General features: G+C 49.8%; 11 protein-coding genes across 11 annotated transcripts; 5 read left to right on the top strand and 6 right to left on the bottom strand.

Annotated features, from left to right (window-relative positions):
* On the bottom strand, positions 1-1219 carry P175DRAFT_0498977 (polyadenylate-binding protein). Its single transcript, XM_040896633.1, has 4 exons — positions 921-1219; positions 486-742; positions 317-404; positions 1-252 (listed from the first exon to the last, which is right to left on the bottom strand). The coding sequence occupies exons 1-4, from the start codon at positions 987-989 to the stop codon at positions 106-108; spliced, it is 561 nt and encodes a 186-aa protein (XP_040753834.1). The 5' UTR covers positions 990-1219; the 3' UTR covers positions 1-105.
* A 904-nt stretch (positions 1220-2123) lies between these two features.
* On the top strand, positions 2124-4550 carry P175DRAFT_0514525 (alanine--glyoxylate transaminase; the record flags this gene model as incomplete). The annotated part of the gene is made up of 3 exons (XM_040898812.1): positions 2124-2150; positions 3113-3396; positions 3479-4550. 3 exons carry the CDS (start codon positions 2124-2126, stop codon positions 4548-4550), a joined length of 1383 nt encoding a protein of 460 aa, XP_040753833.1.
* A 506-nt stretch (positions 4551-5056) lies between these two features.
* On the bottom strand, positions 5057-6666 carry nemA (Nem1-Spo7 phosphatase catalytic subunit NEM1; the record flags this gene model as incomplete). The annotated part of the gene is made up of 2 exons (XM_040899692.1): positions 5057-5202; positions 5265-6666. The coding sequence occupies 2 exons, from the start codon at positions 6664-6666 to the stop codon at positions 5057-5059; spliced, it is 1548 nt and encodes a 515-aa protein (XP_040753832.1).
* Positions 6667-7245: 579 nt separating this feature from the next.
* Positions 7246-9094, top strand: P175DRAFT_0498974 (translation initiation factor eIF2B subunit beta). Its single transcript, XM_040896632.1, has 5 exons — positions 7246-7386; positions 7447-7608; positions 7662-7957; positions 8032-8863; positions 8941-9094. The coding sequence occupies exons 2-5, from the start codon at positions 7511-7513 to the stop codon at positions 9011-9013; spliced, it is 1299 nt and encodes a 432-aa protein (XP_040753831.1). The 5' UTR covers positions 7246-7386; positions 7447-7510; the 3' UTR covers positions 9014-9094.
* Positions 9095-9274: 180 nt separating this feature from the next.
* On the bottom strand, positions 9275-10466 carry rps23 (40S ribosomal protein uS12). The gene is made up of 2 exons (XM_040900607.1): positions 9858-10466; positions 9275-9651 (listed from the first exon to the last, which is right to left on the bottom strand). Exons 1-2 carry the CDS (start codon positions 10114-10116, stop codon positions 9473-9475), a joined length of 438 nt encoding a protein of 145 aa, XP_040753830.1. The 5' UTR covers positions 10117-10466; the 3' UTR covers positions 9275-9472.
* A 177-nt stretch (positions 10467-10643) lies between these two features.
* P175DRAFT_0498972 (uncharacterized protein) lies at positions 10644-11763 on the top strand. Its single transcript, XM_040896631.1, has one exon. It carries the CDS (start codon positions 10746-10748, stop codon positions 11517-11519), a length of 774 nt encoding a protein of 257 aa, XP_040753829.1. The 5' UTR covers positions 10644-10745; the 3' UTR covers positions 11520-11763.
* A 5-nt stretch (positions 11764-11768) lies between these two features.
* Positions 11769-12556, bottom strand: P175DRAFT_0498970 (MICOS complex subunit Mic12 family protein). The gene is made up of 2 exons (XM_040896630.1): positions 12419-12556; positions 11769-12297 (listed from the first exon to the last, which is right to left on the bottom strand). Exons 1-2 carry the CDS (start codon positions 12437-12439, stop codon positions 11959-11961), a joined length of 360 nt encoding a protein of 119 aa, XP_040753828.1. The 5' UTR covers positions 12440-12556; the 3' UTR covers positions 11769-11958.
* Positions 12557-12762: 206 nt separating this feature from the next.
* On the top strand, positions 12763-14083 carry P175DRAFT_0498969 (mitochondrial 54S ribosomal protein bL17m). Its single transcript, XM_040896629.1, has 2 exons — positions 12763-13152; positions 13313-14083. The coding sequence occupies exons 1-2, from the start codon at positions 12937-12939 to the stop codon at positions 13712-13714; spliced, it is 618 nt and encodes a 205-aa protein (XP_040753827.1). The 5' UTR covers positions 12763-12936; the 3' UTR covers positions 13715-14083.
* A 369-nt stretch (positions 14084-14452) lies between these two features.
* P175DRAFT_0507279 (putative R3H domain protein) lies at positions 14453-17127 on the bottom strand (the record flags this gene model as incomplete). Its single annotated transcript, XM_040898257.1, has 4 exons — positions 14453-15896; positions 16007-16147; positions 16206-16996; positions 17071-17127. 4 exons carry the CDS (start codon positions 17125-17127, stop codon positions 14453-14455), a joined length of 2433 nt encoding a protein of 810 aa, XP_040753826.1.
* Positions 17128-18063: 936 nt separating this feature from the next.
* P175DRAFT_0507278 (zinc finger CCHC-type containing 10) lies at positions 18064-19101 on the top strand (the record flags this gene model as incomplete). Its single annotated transcript, XM_040898256.1, has 3 exons — positions 18064-18152; positions 18223-18348; positions 18414-19101. 3 exons carry the CDS (start codon positions 18064-18066, stop codon positions 19099-19101), a joined length of 903 nt encoding a protein of 300 aa, XP_040753825.1.
* A 147-nt stretch (positions 19102-19248) lies between these two features.
* On the bottom strand, positions 19249-20138 carry P175DRAFT_0555104 (CCDC12/cwf18 family protein). Its single transcript, XM_040900606.1, has one exon. It carries the CDS (start codon positions 20032-20034, stop codon positions 19417-19419), a length of 618 nt encoding a protein of 205 aa, XP_040753824.1. The 5' UTR covers positions 20035-20138; the 3' UTR covers positions 19249-19416.
* Between the last annotated feature and the right edge of the window lie 335 nt (positions 20139-20473).

The following is a 20473-nucleotide window of genomic DNA, read 5'->3' as shown; positions in this document are numbered from 1 at the left end:
TCCCGTGGCGCTTCTTCTAAGCTCAACAGTGGACTCGCTTGAGATTTCCTGGCGCTTTCTTTGACGATTTCGCCCGTAAATGCATTGGCCTTACGATGGAGATCATTAATAAGGTGCATAGCCTCGTCCTCGGCCCCGATAGCCGCCGCGATAGCCTCCACGAGGGGGAAACCCTCCCCGGTAACCCCGGCCGCGACCACCTCGGCCGCGTCCACGACTCATGCCGGGCAGGTTGGTGCGCTTGGGAACGACCTGTGCATACAACAACTAATTAGCAAACGAGAACCAGTCAATTCAGGTCTTGTGAAAGGCCCACCTTCAAGTTTCGGCCACGGAACACGCTCTCATTTAGCACGAGGGCCTGGGCGACCAGACTAGGCTCAGCAAATTCTACATAAGCGTAGCTACAGCACTAAGTCAGCAGAACTCCTTGTAGAAAACGAGCCCAAACGCCCTGTTTTAGGGGGTAGCGACGCGCAACATACCCCTTGGGTTGCCCCGTAAACTTGTCTAGGAGAATCGTAACCCGGTTTATCGAGCCGCAACTCTGGAAATGCGCCTGGATTTCTTCGGGAGAGGCTCCATAATCCACATTGCCGACAAAAATACTCCGGGCATCGATCTCTTCCTTATCTTCTCGCAGGTTCTCGGATTGTTGATCGAGGGTAGCTTGCATTTCGCGCAGCTTCGCAGCTTCAGATTCCATCTCGGCCACTCGTCTCTTCATGGCAGCAATCTCCTCCTAAGAATGCAAAACTCCAGATTAGCCAAAGACTCATCAATATAGAATCGCGATAATATTCGAAAAAAAAAAAAAAATTTTTTCCGGCGACGAATACAGGCAAATAGAATCCGAGGAGCGAAGCTCTCAGTTCTCTCTGCTTGTTTCATCGGCCGCCGACTGTTGGAGCCAACCTTACCTCATCATCGCCTCCTTCTTCGTGAGCTTCCAGGCGCTCATCCTTGATTTCGTGTTCTTCGGTAGCCATTGTGGGAGAGACCCTGTTCCGGTCACGAGAGTCGCAGGTGAAAGAGTGGGTGGTGGTGGGAGCTCTCCGCCTGACTAGTGCTGCGAGCTAGAGGGATGAAAATCGGTGAGGAGAGGGTAGAGACGTATTCAAATGGGTAACAGATGGTTTCACAGCCAACTTGGACCCTCTTCCTTGGGAGAACGAGCGGCGATGATATGCGATTGATGATTAGAGATACTGAGTAGAAGAAAGTAAATGTGATGCTCGCGTTAGATCGACGCCGAAGTTACTGTTGCTTTTTCCGGCCTAGCGACTTTTGTCATCTGAACCCTTCCTTCGCCGACAACTCTTTTCGGCGCTAAGATTTTGGGGGAGGGATTCTCATAGACCAAGTTTAAATGGCCTCGTTTCAATTATCTTTTTTTTAAATCCATCTGCTTTTACGTGTCTTCCCTCTTCCTTTGCTTTTATGTGGCTCTGGCCTCAATTGGAGGTGCGGTGCGCTTGGGGAAAATCAAGCTTATCGAGCCTTACGCTCGGCGCTTATAAGAAATCGTTTTGGTGCAAGGGGATACAAACTCGGAAATGTTTCATATCAAGGAATATCTCATCCAGCATCAAGATAAAGGTACAATTAAAAAAAAAATATGTGTTATCATCAGATGAAAGAAATGTCATAATCATGGCTGTATCTATGGCATATGTACAAGGCAAAGCAGCAGAAGCATCAATCAGTTCATGAGGATGGATTATTCTTACGGTATGAGACTTTCTCGACTGCAACAGTCTCGGCCCCATTGGCATCCGTCTTCAACTGGTAAACATACAGCACAAGAACATCACCTTGGATCTGGAAGACGTTAGCATAAGACATCCACCTGGGTAGTGTATACAAGTTGCCTGACTTACATCCATCAAACAGAAACTCGGTGTCGGATCTTCCCCTTCAGGCCAATACCCGGTACTCAACGCACCCGTGGCACTACCGGGATTCACAAAGAATCTTCCTTCCATTTCGAAGGCTTCGAACCGATGGGTACCACCCCAAAGCAGTATATCTACGTCCATTTGACGAGCAGCGATAAGCAGAGCGTCTGCATCACCGGGTGGAATGATTGTATGGCCATGGGTAAACCCGATCCGTAGGCTTCCATGAGTTACCACTTTCGAGAGGGGCAGGTTGGTGGAGTCGACATCGAAGTCGCCTTTGACTAATTGCAAGTCCGGGGCGACTCCACGGAGGAACTCAAAGGTATTGCGATCGGTAAGGTTACCCAAGCACAATATTTGGCCGATCTTGCCTGGCGTGAGGAGCTTCCGGAACTGCGACCGAGTCAATCACGGGGGGGGGGGATTGTATTGGGGATGTGATGCGATGCGAGGATGCGTACCTTGGCCGGGAGATCCTGAGAATAACAGGTTAGCCAGGGCGAGATAAAGCTTGTGCTTGGGAGGAGCGGTGAAGTCACATACGGGGGCTCTATCCGGGATAAAGAGGTCACCAATGACCAGGACCAGACGCGAAGTCATCCTGGAGTGGAAACAGGTTGGTTGGTTCAACAGCCCAGGTATACCAGCAGCAGCTAGTCAGAGTACAAGTACAACATCCCTAAAGCTATCGCGGGGAAAGCTAGATCCAATGGCTCAGCCACAGTTGATAACCCTAAGCCCTAAATAGGACATGAATCCGGAAGCAGTGAGGCTTGATACTCCATTGACTCTTGTTACCCTACAGAGCCATAGTGATGGACGTTGGGGTAATAAACCGAATGGAGGTAGAATAACCTTGAATCGCTTCATCCAATTAAACAGAGTAGTATAGTAAAAAAACTTATGTAGGTCAAGACAGCAGAAATGCACGCGTCTTAGTCCTTACGGATGGCTCCGCGGTTCTGAAAGACGCCAGCGGGAGAAGAATCGCGAGGACAGGAGTCAGGGTGGGTCACTAATACTAGTACTTACAATGGTAAAGTACTATCTATTTGGAATCAACAAGAATTGACTCTCCGGCGATTTCCGACTTGTCCCTCTCCAGCTCCTCTCCTCCTCCACCTGGATCCCATCTTCGTCATACCCCGCGGGCTCTCCCGTCAAGAGCCGACCCCTCGGAAACGCTGGCGTCCGCACGCACCACGGCTGAGCGTCTCAGCCTGATCTCTAGACATTTGGATCAGCGCCTACCACTGCCTGAGCTTAACACTCCGTTCTCGACCGAGAGGAACTCCCAAGTCCCCGACGACATTGAATATAAGCCCCTCGATCGCTCTCCTACTCCGCCGTCGTCGGACCCTCCTGCCACTTCCCACCATCGACAATCGTCATCTCCTGCTGTCAAGATGTCCGCCCAAGCCCCTCACCCCACCTTGCTCATCCCTGGTCCCATCGAATTCGATGATGCCGTCCTCCAGTCTATGGGCCATTACGCGTGAGTTTACTCCCCTAACTGCCTAGCTACATTGGCGGTGAGATGATATGATCTATACTGACACGCGGGGGTAATTTCTTAGCGAGAGCCATGTCGCTCCCGGCTTCGTCAAGACTTTTGGAGAAACATTGACCATGGTCCGGAAGCTTTTCCAGTCTACCAACCCCAGTGCTCAGCCCTTCGTGGTTTCCGGTAGTGGTACCCTAGGCTGGGATTTCGTCGCTGCCAACCTGGTCGAGAAGGACGAGGATGCCCTTGTCCTACACACTGGCTACTTCGCTGATTCATTCGCGTCCTGCCTGGAGACCTACGGAGCTAATGCAACACAACTCAAGGCCCCCATTGGAGAGCGCCCATCCTTTGAGCAGATCGAGCAAGCGCTGAAGGAGAAGTCCTACAAGGTCATCACTATTACACACGTTGATACCTCCACTGGCGTGCTGAGCGACATCAAGCGTGTGGCCGAGATCGTTCGTCGGGTCAGCCCCGACACCCTGGTGGTCGTGGATGGGGTCTGCAGTGTTGGCTGTGAGGAGATTGCCTTTGATGAATGGGACCTGGATGTGGTTCTGACAGCCAGCCAGAAGGCTATCGGCTGCCCCCCCGGACTGAGCATTCTCATGGTTTCCGGTCGAGCAATTGAGACCTTCAAGGCGCGCAAGACCCCGCCATCCTCGTACTACAGCTCCATGGCCAACTGGCTCCCCATCATGCAGAACTACGAGAACCTGAAGCCCTCTTACTTTGCCACCCCCCCCACCCAACTGGTGCACGCCCTCCACACTACGCTCTCCCAGATCACCGCCCGTCCGATGCAAGAGCGCTTCGATCTGCACACCGCGGCCTCTAACCGTGTCAAGGCTGCGATTGCCGGGCTCGGCCTGACGCAGTTGGCGTCCAAGCCGGAGAACCAAGCCCACGCCATGACAGCCATCTGGCTGCCCGAGGGGTTGGCCGCACCAGATGTCCTCCCCGGCATCCTAAAGCGTGGAGTGATCTTCGCGGGCGGCCTGCACAAGGAGGTTGCCACCAAGTATATCCGCTTTGGACACATGGGTGTTAGCATCACAGACCCAGCCCGCACTGACATTACCAAGGCTATCGCGGCTCTTCAGGAGGCAATCACCGAAGCCCAGCAGGCCAAGGGACTATAAAACACCAGTACTACATGCATTTTATACATACATACATACGTTTATTATTATTAGAAATACAATCAAACAATTTAAAAATTAGAATATTCCCCACAATTAAAGGAATAAGTACATATATAGATATATATATATATATATATATATATTATAATAGCGGCCTAGGTTCCCTCATAAGAAATGAAAAAGAATTGATTCATTACTTCATGTAAGTAATAGTAGGAGAGTGACATGTTGAAATATACCATGAGGAGAGAAAACCAGTGGAAGTAAAACACACACACACACACACACATACACAAACAAAAAAACAAGTGCCAATAAACAGTGTAGGTAGAAAAGGGGTATGCAGATAACAATAATAATGCTAAAAACACTCATCATGCTTCGATCAACCTTCTTTACAGCGTGCAACGTGAGAAATAAAAAAGGTTGCATGTATTATATAAAATCTCGGGGCATCAAGCAGAGTATAATTTTCCTGTCTATTTTCCCCATCCCAAGAACTATCAAAGAGCATCTGCTTCTCCTCTACGCAATGCCAGGAACGCCCGCACATCGGTCACGTATTGCAGAGCCTCGAGCATGGGAATTAGGTGAAGCAGGCCGTTATCCGTTGGGTCATTAATCCAACCCTCGATAGGGATAGCGTTGTCTGGGGTGCTGTTAGTTGGAGTTGATTGTTGGGATATAGGAATCAACGAAGAAGTGGCTTACCTTCGTGAAAGATATAGCTCACAGGGCTGTTATCAAGGATCATCACTTGGCTCAAGTCCGGTTCAACTGAACTCAGGTCTTTGATGTAAGCGCCGTTTCGGAAAGTACAGTGTTGCCGGTAATACCGCGCTTGGAAATACTTCCGCTCTTGCTCTAGCCAGTCAATTACCGGGTCGGCGTACTCCTGGACGCTCGCGGTGAAAATAACCAATTTATACCACTTGCAGATCTTACGGAGGAATTCATCACAGTGAGGACGTTTGTGCACATAATACAGGATCGGGTGCTGAGGTCCTAGGGTGGTTGGGGGTGCGCCAGGTGCGAGTGCAGTTGTCATCGGTGTGGTGAGCTTTACCTCAACCATGTGACCGCTAGACATGCGGCCACCTTTGGCAAGCGAGTGGATGAGGGTCTCGTCTAGGTCCAGAACCAGGGTTTTTTGCGGGATCCTCGGGTTTCGTCCGGTGGCTGTATATGATGGGAGACGCGATGGAATGAGCGGCCGCGGGGGTATGGGAGAGTGAGGATACCGAGTGACTTTATGGACCGACGGAGATGTTGGGGATTTTAAGCTGTCAGGGTCGAGGGACCCTGGGGATCGGCTCGGCGACGATTGATCTTGATCGGCACTGCGTGTCCGACGTTGCCGTTGCCGCTGCAGGGCTTCTTCGTTGTTGAGCTTGATTCGGATAGAACGTCGGGGGGCGCTTGCATCTGATACCGACTCCTGGGCCGAATTCTTGGGTTTCGAGGCGCGCGGTCGACTACTTGGGAGAGATTTAACAGCGCGACGATCCCCCTCCGAATCGGAAGTGGTGGTTGAGGCCATGGAGTCCCGGGAGGCGTGGCTTTTCAGCTTTTTCATAGAGCCAGGCTGCCGATTGCTGTCCGCTTGACTCTTATTCTTACTTGGCGTGTCCGGACTCGCTGAGGACGAAGCACCAAAGATCGACCGCTGAAGCCTTCTCATAGGTGCCACCGGAGAGTAGACACCTGTTTCATCACGAAAACATTGAGCCACATATATCCCCGGGGCAGCCAGGCTGGAGAGTATGAAGTTGATTGTCTCGGTAAGCGCTTCAAAAAGGCGCTGGGCAATCAAACCGAGAGAGCTTCTCGTGGCCAGTGAGGCATCCTTTTGGAGCCCTCGTATTAGCGGCGTTTTCTCGTTAAAGGTGTGTTCGTAATGGTCGTAATCCTCCGTGGGATCAGGTACATCGACACTGTTCTTCTCATTGGCATCAGCTGAATGAAAGTTGCTTTCGCTGTAGGACCGAAGCTTCGCAAGGTCGCCGGGTATCGCTGGAGAGATGTCCCCTTGTGAACGAGATCGTTGGCGGCTACGCTTCGGGCTCGACGACCGGCCAATGACTCGGGACGACAAAATATTCAGGGAATTCATCTTCCAATTCGGTCCACGGGTGTCCGGGCTGGCGCAGGTATCTGCGGCGCGAAGGGCGGCAGTCAGCGATCACCGGACCAAAGTAAAGTGGGTGGGACCCATTCTGGGGATGGACGGAAGGGAAAGTGCAGGCAGGAAGACGGTAGAAGCAAAAGGGAGATAGGAGAAATGGGTGGAGAAAGTTGAATCTGACTATGACCAACCTCAATGCGCCAGTCGACAACCCGTGATTCGAAAGCACCGCTACCTCCAGTCCTGCTGGGTTGGGAACGGAAACGGACAGCAAGTATGATGATGATGATGATGGTGGTGATGATGATAGATCGATAACCGGGGTAGGTCACAACGGAGGGGAAAGCTGAGGTAATAAACAGCAAGGAAGAAATCCACAGTAGCCGTACAACTCGAGTTTGGAGGAAAGATGTCGATGATGAGGGGGAGAGAGGAGAGAAGAGAAGAGATAGATGGTGGGCAGTTAGTTGGAGGAGGGAAATCGACGAGGTTTTGGGTTGGTTTGGGGCCAAGCAAATGGTTTCTTTCGCAGGCGGGCAAAAACTCCATTTCATCACATCCCACCATCGTCTCTGCAACCCCCCTCCCTCCCTCTCTGATCCATCACTTGTCTAGTTAAGCTCCACGAGGGACTTGTTTGCATTTTAGTCGTCGAGGATTGCAGTCCTCCTTTCTTACTGTTCATTTCTTCGACTACGAAAGATACTGGTGAGTGTGGGAAAAGTCCATGCCTGACTCAAGAATCCCGCTAATGGTATACGTCTGAAGGACGCTCGAGAGAGAACTTGGATCATCTTGAGGTACAACCCCTGCGGATTAGAGGATCGAAATAATGCCAGTAAACTCGGTCGCTTTGACGCCTGGATTGGCATCCTTCTTGAAATCCTTGAAGACCAATCCTATCGACACATCTATTGATAATTTGATCTCGTACGTCCTCAACTACATTTGCTCTTGTCCTGTCCAATATTGACAGTATATAGCCTCCTTAAGCGAAGACAAATCCGGCATTCTAGGTCATGCGCGACCGCGACTGCTTACCTTCTGCGCAGCGTCATCTCAGCATGCAGGACGAACGATGCAGCGAAGCTCATTGAGCGGGTCCAGAGTGTGGGAAGACGTTTAATCGCCGCGCAGCCCAGGGAGATGGTGGTTGGAAACATTGTGAGACGTGTGTTGGGGTTGATTCGAGATGAGGCGGAGGATGACAGAGACGGAGACTTTACCTTGAGTGATGCAGGCTCCGAAAGCCAACCGCAGACCCCCCGTGCGGGAGACGGTAATTCCTCACTCAGCTGATACAAAAGCAGATGGCTGCGTATTCTTTGAACAGACTAACGCTTCTTCGTATAGACCCGTCCGATGTTCTATTTGCCCGCCATGACTCGAAGTCGCTATCTTCGCTGAGCGCAACCCCCATATCAATGTTCAGTCTCCTCTCCCACCCTGAGCCTGATCCCTCCCTCCCTGGGACCCCAGTATCTGCTTCCCCATCAGGCCGGTTACCCGGACACCCTCCGAACAAGGATATTCGCGCCGAGGTGCTCGATGGGATCGGTGAAATTATTGATGAGCTGGGCCAGGTTGATGACCAGATTGCGGCTTACGCGCTTGAACACATCCACTCGAACGAAATCATTCTCACGCACACATCATCGACTACCGTACAGAAATTCCTCCTCAAAGCTGCTGCGAAACGAAAGTTTACCGTCATCCATGCTGAATCGTACCCTAATAACCACGAAGCGACGCATGCCACCGTGAGTGGCACTGCCCCCAACGAGGATGACCTCCTCGGCACCGAATCCTTCCAGAAACCTTTGATTGCGCTGGGCATTACTGTGATCCTTATTCCCGACTCCGCCATCTTTGCCCTCATGTCTCGCGTCAATAAAGTCATCCTGGGCACACATTCCGTCCTCGCTAACGGCGGGCTCATCGCTGCAGCAGGCACTCGGGTTATTGCTCGGGCAGCCAAGGTTCACCAGACGCCGGTTGTGGTCGTTAGTGGTGTCTACAAGCTGAGCCCTGTATATCCGTTCGACTTTGACTCCCTGATTGAGTACGGGGACTCTAGCAAAGTCATTGGATACGAAGATGGCGATTTAGTTGATCAGATCGATGTGCAAAACCCGCTGTACGACTACGTTCCAGCGGAGTTGGTTGATCTCTATATTACGAATTTGTGGGTCTTCCTTCCCCCCTTTTCCTTTTTTTTCCCTGATATATATATATATAGAGTAGAACTAATATGTGCGACAGGGGAGGACATGCGCCCTCCTATCTTTACCGTATTGTGTCGGACCATTACCGGAAGGAAGACATCAATTTCTAAAACGCGGGACTCTTTATGACGAAACAAAAGCTAGAGATAAAACAAATTCAATTTATGAGAGAATACATGAAAAGTCCGGGCTTACTTAGTATACCGGTTCTGCGAATCGCGGCCGTAAAAAGTCGTAGGAATCCTAAATAATCATTATATCCTAGTAGCCCCCGTTGTTTGACTTCGAAATACTACTTATTATTAGGCTTTTACTCATCCTACATGGAGTTAAAAAAAAAAAAAAAGGTTTGAAGAATTTTGTGAATTTTAGGGCCCGTCCCAAAGAAATAAATCATGGCGCCATCTTTTAATGAATATATCAATCGTAGTATCTGCAATGGTTTTTTGCAGGGTCATCCATCCTGAACCATAATTTCCAGACCCATAGAGCGTGCCTCCCAACGTTCAATGGAATGGGCCCTTTCTTCTCGGATATCACATCGATCGTCTTCCGCCCGGGTTGGTTGTTTAAGAACGGGGCTTCTCCTTCTTCTCCTTCCACAGAGCCATCAGACCGACACCAGAGACCTTGACGACCTTGAAACGGACACCGGGAATATCACCCTTGGCCTTGCCCTTACGACCGAAACCAGCGAGGAGAACCTCGTCGTTCTCATCAATGAAGTTCAAGCAACCGTCATTGGGGACTATAAAGCATTTTTCTCAGGTTAGCGATGCGTTCTTTCCCATGTAGGTGTAGATTGAAGTTTCCCCAGTATTCCCAATAATCTGTTTTTTTTTTTTTTTTTCTTTCTCTTTCCATCATTTCCCATCCTCTCTTTTATGATCCAAATCCAAGCGCCAATATCTACCCCAATTCATAACAAAACAAGGAAATCAAGGGCACACCCACCGAAAGCAGTGACCTTCTTGCCGTTCTTGATCAGCTGGACCTTGACACACTTGCGAATAGCGGAGTTGGGCTGCTTGGCCTCAACACCGACCTTCTCGAGGACGATACCCTTGGCGTGGGAAGCACCACCGAAGGGAGAGGACTTGAAGGCAGTGCCGAGAAGGCGCTTCTTGTAGTGCAGATCGGCCCAGCGGTTCTCGCGACGGGTGGTTGCGAGCTTGCGGGCGGCGTTCAAACCACGGGGTTGTCCCTTACCCATCTTGTCGGATTATGTTCGAAAGGACGGTTTTCTGTTAAAAGAATTGAGATGCGTTAGAAACCTGGGCAAGGCAAGGCAAGAAAAAAAAAACAAAAAACAAGCAAGTTTCGTATGTGTGTTTGGGAGATTTATTGGTGGTGGGCTTTCTCGTGGGGTGGTGGTTTTTTTGAGATGATGTTGAATATCTGGAACGGGAAATTTTTTGGAGATGTTGCAAAGGTGGTGGTTTTGTTGCCCTGCAAGCTGACAAGGAATAGAACCGAATAACCAGGAGGGTACCTACCGACTGATGGATATGCGCCAAATGGCTGGATGCGATGGTTGTCGAAGTCGAAGGGTCAAAAGGTTCCTTTCACGGCCGGCGGTCTCGCTAAAGTCGGAGAGGGCGAAATTGTGTTTCCTGTGCGCCTTCGCCCTAAACGGCAGCTAAGCGAGGCACGGGATCGGAAAAACATGGCCCGCTTCCGATGTCGATAACGATAAGCAGCAGTGATTGATAGCATTCTGTTTCATCTCTCTCTCTTTCTTATATTTCATGTCTCTTGACCCGAGATTTGCATATTGACTAGAATGTGACCCCGTTTCAATACCTGACCCCGCCTGCACTCCCTTGATTTTCATCAGCCACCATGGATAGTAGCGCCGCCCCAGAAATGCTGAGGAAAGTGAGCTCCCAGCGCGTTCCTCCCCCAGCTCTGTTTCAAGGCCCGCCCTCTCATAACGCATCCAATCTATCAGTTCAACCACCTGTACCTATGGTTGTCACTCCAGGAGGTCAAGCTCCTCCACGTCCGCTTTTAAACCGGAATCGCTCTTCAAAACCTCTTGATACCCATGGGGCGCTCTCCCCGTTTCTGTCTCGCACACAGTCCAAAGGTGAAATAGACGGCTCGGATGCGCTATGGGAGGAGATGCAAAGTGCGTTATCGGATGTAGAAGTGAGCGCAGCGGCCCGCGGACATGTTTTTGGAGAAAAACACTCGGAGGCGCTGGAGGATTTGCGAATGAAACATTTGTGGCTAGCGCAGGCCTGGGCGCGTAGTGAAGCGGAAGATGAAGTGGTTGAGTCCAAACCCCCGGCGGCGCAGAAGCCTCCCTTTGCGAAAATGGATTCGCGGACGACAGGCCCTGCGGGACAAACCCCGGGAGAAGCCGACAGTTCTTCTCGGAACCTAGATGAGGAGACAGAGAAAGATATTCTACTCGCACGCGACCGGCGGGAAGCTAATGATCGATATTTCGATCGAGTCAACAACGGGGTTTTGGACGTTGTAGCCAAGTTGGAGGAAATTGCTCAAGCTATGCGCACGATGGAAACCGAGAGCAAAGATATCTGGAGCGACGATGACAGCATGAGCACTGCTACCCTGTCTACTGTTCACTCGGAAGGCGCTGAGACATGACCATGCTCTATTTCAGCCGACCAGATATCCCTCTCCCCTGCTCTAGACCCATCTCTGGAATTAAATTGACTGGTTGACTGGTATCACCAGCAAAGATGTCTAGGGCGAGAAAACAGTCTTTGAACTGCCCAAGTCCATTATTATTGCTCCGAGAGTACGAGGCCCGAACGACTTGAATAAAGATAGAAGCTCTGATCAAGCCGTTCTATAACTCCGACAAAGTATTTAATTAATTAATCAATACCAATATACTTATATATGCAGAAAAGCAGAGTGCTGGACATACAATAATAACACCAAACGCTTGTCGAGACAGTAATGAAGGGTATCCTAACCAAAGCTACTCATAAACATAAAAAAAAAAAACCGTAACCCAATGCTTTTGGATCCAAATAAACACCAATTATACAAGAGGGAGGGAAAGCAAAGCATCCTAATATCAATCCCGTTTCACCAGCCGCTTTACACTCTTCCATCCCTCCGCCGCCGTATCCCGCACACCATCCCAGCGGCTATCATAAGCCTTCCTCGCGAGCTTCTGCACCTCCTCATTCCACCGATGCTTCAGCTTATCTTTCATCTGTGGTGTTGCGGCCCCCTCCTTTGAACGCGGGATATCGCTCGGAATCAGACGGCGGTCGTAAGCACCTGTAGACAAAGCCAGCCAATTGATATTCTGTGTTTGTTCGCGGATGGCGTCGCGTTGGTCGATGCGAGTTGACCGGTGGACTTGGACAGTGAGATAGAGCATCGAGGTTGTAAGGGCGAAGCCGCTGAACTGTTCATTCGTTGCATGGAGTGTTAGTAAGGACGGATTCCTCTTGTTTCTGCTGCTAGATTTCCCCTTTCGACGGGAAATGAGGCATCATCGTCGAATGGATATGAACACGACAACGTACAAAGCCAGCGAAGAAGCCCATCTTGTGTGGTGGAGAGGTAGCGACGGCGTTATTCAATTGGATGATAACTAACACTGGAGGGGAAGTCTTTGGTAGGTGCAGGGAGCTACCTGGGTATGTTCACGGGTGTTGACGGAGTTGATAACGTTATATCTTAAGATAATATCCTGTCGAAAGAGAGGAGAGAAAATCAAGTCGAGTGATGGTTAGGTATGGTATGGTTGATGATCGAAGAAGTTCCGTTCTGCGGGCCCAGAGAGGTTGTGCTCAACACACTCCGATTGGCGAATCGAATCCTGCACCTTTTGAGAACTCCAGAACAATTCCAATCATTTCCCGACATCAAACATCTTTCCTTTAACCTAACCTTTTCCCTCGCAACTCTGGATTTTTGTCGCGCCGCTTCGGAATTGGAAAACAATTGAATCCTACCGTTACTTATCGAAACCAACCTGCCTAAAACCCCCCCCGGAATAAAATCTCGTTTCCACATCCACATCCACCACCATCACATCACCATGGCCGGAGGAGCAGCTAAATACCGCCATCTGAGTCGGAAATCATCGCACAGACAAGCCCTCCTTCGTAACCTCGTCACATCTCTCTTCAAGCACGAATCCATCACGACGACATGGGCAAAAGCCAAGGAGGCTCAACGACTAGCCGAGAAACTGATCACATTGGGCAAGAAGAACACCGAGGCGAGTCGACGAAGGGCTCTTGAGACTTTTTACGTATGTATTTCATTATTATTATTATTATTATTATTATTATTATTATTATTTTTAGTTTCTTCGAGCGAGAAAAAGATGAGAAGAGACAACAACAGCAACAAAAAAGAAGAAAAAGAAGAAAGAAAAAAAAAAACTAACCAACATCATCACACCATACCAGACACCCCACGATATCCTCCCCAAACTATTCGGCCCCCTCCGTGAACGCTACGCTGAGCGTCCCGGCGGCTATACCAGAGTACTGAGAGTGGAGCCCAAGAAAGACGACCAGGCACCCAGTGCGATCCTGGAACTTGTCGATGGACCCAAGGACATGCGCTTTGCGCTTACCGCACGAACAGTTCTTCGCCGACGCGGCCAGGGCCTCGAGACCCTCGATGAACTCACAACAATGAATGTCCGCAAGGTAACCCAGTTCCGCAAGAACGGCGTGGAAGAGCTAGAGCGGGCGATCCACCGGTTAAAGGTGGACGACGGCAAGGCTCAGGGGCAAGGCCGTGCGAAACCGGCCAACGACGCGGAGGAGGGAGCCGAGAAACAACAGCAGCAGCAGCAGCAGTAGAGATCGAGATAAGAGGCTGGATGCTTGGGCGTTGTTGATACAGGGTGAATGAAGGGTTCAGCAGGGTTTCGGCCTGACCTGCATGTGTACTCTTATATACTGCTACTATTGACTATTTGTTTCTACCTGCGTGTACTTCTAGCTATTGGGATATTCCAGCAGATTTTTCTTCATTTTATCTCGAATTTTGTCCATTGCGGTGCGCGGGGTGTATGCGGAACTTGGTATGGTGCTGTTTTGTTCCTTTATCGTGGCCTGCTGGAATTAAAGGAGCACATTTGGTTATTATTTTACGTCGTCGTGCCTACTTAGTTAACTAGTAGTTAGTACTACGCATCAGTAGGAAGAGAATAAATAGCAATACATTACTGATATGTGAAAATTGACCTTTTAAGACACTGATAATCAATCCATCGCTATTCCCCAGCCCATCCAAATCTACCACAGCAATGGGGATGCATGCACATCCATACCATCTCACTCAACCTTTTGACTGCTACGGCACCAGGCTGACATTTTAGACAAATGACCACCCAGATTTATCTCACAAAGTCAGTTTTGCATTTTGTTTAATCTCACGTCTAGCTGCGTCTTCGATCTGGGCTTCCTTTCAAAAGCTATCTACCACGGATTCTGAAGATTATATCAAGCCGTACCGTTGACCTCTCACACAGACGAGAAACTACCCAATCACCCCACCAAGCTCGCAAGCTCGCAATGATAGCTTCACCTCCCTACTTATGAGCTTGGCCGTGCAAGACTCGTCCCTCCAGAAACAACAAGGGGGCCATTTTTAGGGTTGGGCAACGCATTCCCAGTATAAGAATTGGTGGGGGGGGAGGAGGAGGAGGAGGAGGAGGAGGAAAGGGGGGGATTCCGGTGCTTCAATTCAAAATCAGATGGAACTTCGGATGGAGGCGGTTTTGGAGGAAGGTGAGACGGTGTTCCCCATTTGGCAATCGAATCTTTGGTTCCCGAAGGTATCCCCCGGGGTAAACTGGGTCCAGATTGCTCCTGGCCTTTGCTATGCGGGTCTTGATATGCGTTCCATTGAGGCTGCAGACCGGGCTGCAGACCCCCATACATGCCGGGTTGGCTACTTTTGCCAGGATATCGCCCCAAGCCAGCGCCACCTGGAACAAAGGAGCGCGTTTGAGGATTGAAGTGGGATCTATTGCCATTGAAGGTACCCGGCAGGGGATGTGAACCTGGATGGGTTGGCATTCCGGAGTTCATAGGTTGGCCAGCGTATTGGGGATATGGGTAAGAGGTTGTGTTGAGTGGTTGCGTTTGGTAGTTTGTCCACGGAATTGGTGGTTGATTCCGATGGGTGGGTTGTTGGTAGCCACTCTGATACGGCGGAGAGGACCAACCCGGAGGAGTCGGCTGGAATTGTGCTGGATTTGAAATAGGGTAGTTGTTCAAGCCCGGAGAGACTTTGGCAGATGTCATTGCTGGTGACTGGTTCATGGCGGCATACCCGGAGTAGGGTGATTGTTGGGGAACACCGGCATTCTGCCAAGGGCTGCTTGTAGTCATCTGAGGAGATACCGGCATGGGATAATGAGGCGCCGAGGTCATATTCACTTGTCCAGAATACATGACGCCGCCTTGAGCAGGGGCATATCCCATACTTGGTGGCGCTACTCCAGGTCCTACCATATAAGGTTGATTGGGGGCTGATGGGTCACCCATGCCCATACCGTACGATATTGGTCCGTTGGAGTAATTCATGCCTGGATAATACGCATTGAACTGGGAACGAGCCTCAAAACTGTCGTCATGGGGAGTTTTTTGCCTCTGTGTCTTCTTCCGCCCACTAGTGGAGCTGGAGCGGGAAATATTGGTGGTGGAATCTCCGTTTATGTCTGGGGTTTTTGATTCTGAGAAATCCCTGAAAATCCGCTCTCTAGCTTCCTGATACTTCGCTTCGCGTTCCTCTCTAGTGAGCGGCAGCCTATCTTTAGCAGGCGTGGCTCCGGCGGATGAGCCGCAACGCTCCCCATCATGACCACTGTCACCTGCGTCTGAAGTAGCTTTGGAGGGAGCCGACGAACTTGCGGCTATGCTTCCTTCGGTCGAAGGCCGCTCCCCATCTGTGCGACGCATAATTTTCATCGCTGGCATCGTCGGAGGCGGTGTGCTATTTGTTGAAGCATGTAGAATAGAGAGGGGGGTGGGCCTAGACAAAATCAGCATGTGTTCGTGGCATTTGTTCGCATGTAAAAAAAAAAAAAAAAAAAAAAAAAAAAAAAAGGGACTCCGAAAAGCTAGGAAGTGATATGTGCTCACAGTCGGCAGAAAGGTGTCCTATGGAGTCGGACTGAAGTAACATTGTTGTCCACGAAATGGGTGAGATGGTAGTAATCACCCAACTTATGCGCAAGGAGTCGACCAAAGGCATTGGAAGGTGGCAGCTCCAAAGATTGTTCCCTTTTCCAGTGTTAGGTAAAGTGAAAAACAATTTGAATTCATTTGGCGGATGACTTACTTGGAGTTCTGGATAAAGTGTCTGACCTTTTCTTCTATTTGCAGAATTAGAAGACGGTCCTTGGGGGATTTCATAGCCTCAAGAAGCTTCTCATCAGGCTCCGAGGGGAATCCATGCAAAGGTCGACCAGCCGAAAATGCATCTGGGTTGGCAACGACAAAGTTGTTGGAAACCGCGTCTGCTATACAGACACCATTGGTCCTTTGAGAACCATCATTGTAAATTGGAGCCACGCTCGGAAGAGGTACCCGTGATCTTTGGAGATCCCTGAAGCCACGCGCACCAGATTCAGACCCCGTCAATGAGTTTGGTGCACCAGATGCCGGTCCAGAAAGAGATTCTTCCTCGTCTATGGCCTGCACACTCGCGCTATCATCAGGGCGTAGGGAATCTTTTTCGTCCATGGCAAAAGTAGTCACAGATGCCATACTTTTTGAATCAAAACTGGTTGGCTTCGTTGAGGAGTTTGAGAGGTGGGTCCGATCATCTTCAAATGAGGTTTCGTGTTTCAAAGTTCCATTTTCTTGGCCTTCGACCGAGAATTCCATGCTCTCCTGGCCTGTCTTCTCCGAGATTTGGGCGACTTGCACGGCCTGTGAGAGTGAATCGATGTCTCGATCGATGGCATGGGCCTCTATACTCGCGGCATTTAGGCCGTCGTGGCCAGAAAGAACGTTATCCAGCAGGCATTGCGGTTCTGAAGGCGACGGTTCTTCAATAGACTGTGGACCGATTCTTTTTTCAGATGCAACAGAAACTTCCGGTTGCAATAGTGGGGGCAAAGCAGCAATCTTTTCAGGTGTGTGTTAGGAGAAGGGACTCGAGATAGCGATCCAGTTTGTATGAAGGCACCGTCAGAACATACCTTTGCGAAGGAGAGACGGTGTCCGTCTCCCGTAGACGTTTTCGACGTCATAATCATGGATTATACACCTAGAAACCTTCCAGGAGTCCTTTTTGACTCTTTGCTGGCGTGATTATCGAATAGGAACAGAGGGATAGAATAGGGCGAAACCCGACGAGACGAATTTGGCGTGAACAGCCAAAAAGCCGCGAAAGTTCACAGGGACGAAACCGAAATTCGAATAGAGAAAAAGCCACTGGAAAATCCCACTTCACACGAGCCAAAAAGAAAAGACGACATATCTCTGAACAACGTAATTCGCCATAAGGAAAGCTACTTGAGAGGTTAGATCGCAAAGTCCAGGATAAGGATTGGCGGCGGGAAATGAGAGAAAAGCAGACGGGGACGCTAACGAAGAAAATGTGTGTGTGTGTGTAAGAGAGAGAGAGAGAGAGAAAATCAATAAAATAAAAGGGGACTAATTGAAGGCCAACTCCTGAAAAGGAGATATGCAAGCAAAGGGTAGAAAAGTGACTGGTCTTACATGACTATCAGAAAGACTTGATCATGACTTTTTCTCGCTTTTATATTAGGTAAAGAGGGGGGAGGAAAGGATTCCAGCAAGCGAAAGATTGGTGATAAAAAAACAGCAACTCCACGTCCGCCAAAGTAGAACAAAACCTCGGTGAGATTTTCAAGGCGTCGGACGATGATGGGTAGAGCCTTTCGATTAGAAGTCGCTTGGGCTGGAAGGAAGAACGACAGCAGAGATAAAGACAAGACGAGGCCAGACGGAGAGACCGGAGGCGGGTTTCGCTTGTCGCCTTTTCGTGGGCCGCTTGGGCTAGCCGCGCGCTTATGATTAGCTTTTGTCCAGACAGCCGCGGACAGGAAGGGAGAAATGCAGAGGAAAAAGCAAGTATAGCTTTTTGTTTTGCAGTGCTGGTTGATGCGCGTGCTATATCGTTAATACATCTTTTCTCTATCAGTTCTCTAGAGGCCGGCCTTTTCTCAATGAATCGATACCGAAACGCTCCAGGGGTGAGAGGTCCTAGTAAAGCGACTGCCTCGACCCTGTGCCAAAAATGCCTGAAACGAGATATGTACCTAGCTTCCAAGGTCTCCCGCTAATTATACTGACTTTTTTTTTTCCCCCCTCCTACGGCACTACAGCTATGAGTGTAAAGTCTCCGCTCAAGAGCGGCCTTACATGGCTCGTCCCTCGCGCACGCAACAGTTACAGAACCCGAAACTACGTCCGCAGCTTTCAACAGAAGTCCCATCAGACCCTTCGCGCACGTGAGTGAATTATAAATTCAGGTTCTCAATGAAAATACCCGAGTGATTCTCACCAATAGAATTAGTAAAGGTGTGGCGGATGGCATCCTGACAAAGAGGGAGGAAGAGCGCGGTCGAAAAAGGGAGCTCGATGAACTCGATCCTCGAGCGGATCGAGACCATGCGCCTAAGCGAACGAGGTCGACATCTTCACATTCAGTTAGCTCTGTGTCTACAATATCTACTGGTCGATCACGCTCGGAATCCCCACGTCGTGAACGGCCCACTGAAAGACCCAGATCGAACAGGGCTAATTCGCAATCCTCTCCTCATTCATGGTCAAGGAAGAGACGCCATAGTGACTCATCTTCCGATTACTCAGTTTCTTCGTATTCGTCCGAGCAGAAGGCTCGATCGCGCTCTCCCGAATGGACAGGCGGAAGGAATACAAGGCGGAGACGTCGAGAATCTAGCCCCAAAGAACGGGGTCGCTCGCGGAATGTATCCCACCATGAGGACCGGGGAAATAGAAGTCGCAGTCGTGGTGTGGACAAGGGACGAATTGCTCGAGAGAGACGGTCGATGACGCCCGCAGAGGCCGTGGCTGAGAGTAACCACCAGAGAAGAATTTCTCCCAGAGCCCAGCCTCGTGGTTCATATAATGACCGGGGGCGGGATGAAAGAAATCACCCTCCTCCACCTCGGCGAGAACGGAGCCTGAGCCCCTACAGCAAGCGTCTAGCTCTAACTCAGGCCATGAATATGGGGGGTTAATTCTCGAGAATGAATTCATCGTGGTCCAATTTGGAGGGGAGCAAAAGCGAATGGGGAGTTCGGTGTCTTAGCCTGTCACAAAATCCATTTTTACGCGCTCATGGAACCCATTCTACAACCTCAGGATAGTTTTAGATTAATATGAATGATGTACATGTATCGGTAGTAATATTTCGTGTCATTACTGTAAGAGGTATCCGCAACGCCTTTGACATGTGACCCATATCCCAAAATGTGAGCGCCCAATAAAGCAAGATATAAGACGATTCCAACAAACCACAGAAGCATCGGTCAATCTCCGTATGGGTATCAAAACTATACCAGGTCCTCGTCCTCCTGTTCCCTGTCAACTTCTTCCTCTCGTTCACGGACATGAATACCCTCCACGAGCATTTCACCTTCAATTCCCACCTCTTCTCCCTGCTTATCCCCGTTGGCATCGGCCCCCTTTGCCTTGGCTGCGCGCTGTGCATTCTCTATCCGTTGTCGTACAAGCTTGGCGATTGCATTCTGTGTCCGCACATTGAGAATATTCATCTTCTGATCCAGATCCCTTTTAAGATCCCAGTTGGGCTTCTTTGGCTGTAATTTGAAGAGATCGATCGGCTGGTCTGCCTCTGCATCCTTTTTCGCTTGCTCTGAAGTCTCCTTCGCTATCTCGGCGGCTTGTTCTTCCAATGTGATTTGTCCATCGGTTGGGAGCTGGTCAAAACCCAACTTCGGACCACGAGTTTCCAGGTCGTAATTCCTTCCGGAAAGGTATTTTTTTGTCACATCCGGTACATCATCTGGGGCGACATTTTCTTTAGGACCGGGTTCAGATAATAATGGTGTCTCTGGCTCTGGTTGTTTCCGTTTCAGGGCCGCAAGTTTCGCGAGACGAGCTTTTCTGTCTGTGGCCGCAGCATCGAGGGAGGCGTGATTGGATGACATATTGATAGGAAAGTGGATAGAGGAGACGCGATGTAGCTGCTAATTATAATTGAAAAACAAAATCCAGGTGAACAAAGCCAGAATCAGCTCAAGGCAAGCTTGCGATAAATCGAATAACAATATTAATGATACTGCCGGAATGCGGGCATCTTATAAAGCGACGCCACAGTTTGGCGGCGGATCCACCAGCCACAGTTGGCGGCCGGCAAAATTTCATGATTCGGAAGGGAAATCATTCGTAGAGATTACCGGACTTCTTGCTCGTTCCCTTTTGTCCGCAAAGTATTCTCATTCAACTCACACGTATAATCAATGTATGTGACAACGAGATTCTGAATGTCATTTTGTCCGCTCCATTTACTGCGTGTTCGCGTGCCCTTTGGGTTACCCTCCTGCGTTCCGCGGCAGAGTTATCGCCTTCAGCATTTATATCGACAGA

The sequence above is a fragment of the Aspergillus ochraceoroseus genome (assembly GCF_002846915.1).
Source record: "Aspergillus ochraceoroseus IBT 24754 chromosome Unknown P175scaffold_2, whole genome shotgun sequence".
In the NCBI taxonomy this organism is placed as follows: domain Eukaryota; kingdom Fungi; phylum Ascomycota; class Eurotiomycetes; order Eurotiales; family Aspergillaceae; genus Aspergillus; species Aspergillus ochraceoroseus.
Note: the sequence above shows the minus strand (reverse complement) of the source record. Positions and strands in the feature narration are given on the sequence as shown.